Source organism: Quercus lobata, chromosome 6, assembly GCF_001633185.2.
Source record: "Quercus lobata isolate SW786 chromosome 6, ValleyOak3.0 Primary Assembly, whole genome shotgun sequence".
Lineage (NCBI taxonomy): Eukaryota > Viridiplantae > Streptophyta > Magnoliopsida > Fagales > Fagaceae > Quercus > Quercus lobata.
In genome coordinates, this window is record NC_044909.1 from 43,532,730 (window position 1) to 43,534,125 (window position 1,396).

The 1,396-nt window shown below is 41.4% G+C and overlaps 1 protein-coding gene across 1 annotated transcript; it reads left to right on the forward strand.

Annotated features, from left to right (window-relative positions):
• LOC115950329 lies at nt 1-1,055 on the forward strand. Its single transcript, XM_031067540.1, has 2 exons — nt 1-126; nt 576-1,055. Exons 1-2 carry the CDS (start codon nt 1-3, stop codon nt 1,053-1,055), a joined length of 606 nt encoding a protein of 201 aa, XP_030923400.1.
• The last annotated feature ends 341 nt before the right edge of the window (nt 1,056-1,396 follow it).

The following is a 1,396-nucleotide window of genomic DNA, read 5'->3' on the forward strand; positions in this document are numbered from 1 at the left end:
ATGGATGTTGGGCCGGTGGGAATGTTAAAAGAGGGTGCAAAATCCATTTTGGGGAAGAGACGAAAGTTGGCTATGTTAGATGATGGGGAGGCAGAGGAGGACAGTAATAATGGGAAAAAGGTGAAGGTTGGAGAGGACTTTACAATGAATGAAGCGGAAGGGGTGTTGCAACACCCTTGCTGAGAGCAATAAGGCTTTTAAGTTGGAACTGCCAAGGGATTGGGAACCTTTGGACAGTTCAAAGCCTTCACAAATTAATGAGGAAACAAGCTCCCAATGTATGCTTCTTAATGGAAACAAGGTTGGATCGAAGTGGTTTTGAGAAGCATTGTGGTGATGTACCTTTTAAAAATAAGTTAATAGTGAAAAAGCCAAATTCGGGTGGAGGGTTGGCTTTGCTTTGGAAGGAGGAGGTGACTTTGGATGTGATTAATTTTACTGACAATCATATTTTGGCTAAGGTGGTGGAAAATGATGGTTTTGTGTGGCATCTTACAGGGTTTTATGGGTGGTCAAAGGCTAATGAAAAGTGGAAGTCATAGGCACTTTTATCTCATTTAAGAACTCTTGTTAAGGGTCCTTGGTGTTGCATTGGTGATTTCAATGCTATACTTCATACATCGGAGAAACAGAGTGTCAATGCACCTTACTATAACCAGATGGAAGATTTTTGGGTTGCTTTGGAGAATTATGAGTTGACAGATTTGGGTTTTATTAGGCATAAGTTCACTTGGACAAATAGGCGGCCAGGTTCAGCTCATACAAAACAACAGTTGGATAGAGCTACTACTAACAAAGGATGGACTGAAAAGTTTCCTGCAAGTTCAGTTTTCCATTTGTTCAGCCATGCTTTTGATCATATTCCTATTCTTTTGACAACCATGAATAATAGGATGCTTAGGGGTAGGGGGGCTGGGGGTTTCAAATTTGAGGAGTGCTGGTTGTTTTGGGATGATTGTGAGGAGGCTGTGCTTGAGGCGTGGACAAAAGGAGGGCATGGTAGCTCGGGTTTGAGTGGTTTGATTGAGGGACCAAATCCAAATTTGTGGGGTTGATTTGTATGTGTGGGGTTCATCTAAAACTAAACCCGAAACAGAGGAGATTAAAAGATTACAAAAGAAGCTGGAACTAATGAATGCCAGTGAGATGACCGAGGAAAGCAGAAATGAATTTCTTTTACTAAGTAAACAGTTGGATGACTTATTGCTTAAGCAAGAGATTTTTTGGCGTCAAAGGTCCTGAGTGTCATGGTTAAAGTATGGAGATAGGAATACTAAAATTTTTCACTTCAAGCCTCCCCAACGAAGGCGAAGGAATTTTATTGAAGGAATCAAGAATGCTAATGGGGATTGGGTGAAGGAGGTGGAGGAGGTTGTGGATGTGGCTTCTGATTATT

Excerpts from the sequence above, each read along its gene's own strand:
- LOC115950329 (XM_031067540.1), top strand. The coding sequence starts at position 1 with ATGGATGTTGGGCCGGTGGGAATGTTAAAAGAGGGTGCAAAATCCATT. Across the intron at positions 127-575 it reads ATAATGGGAAAAAGGTGAAG|GGTCCTTGGTGTTGCATTGG; the intron begins GTTGGAGAGGAC and ends ACTCTTGTTAAG.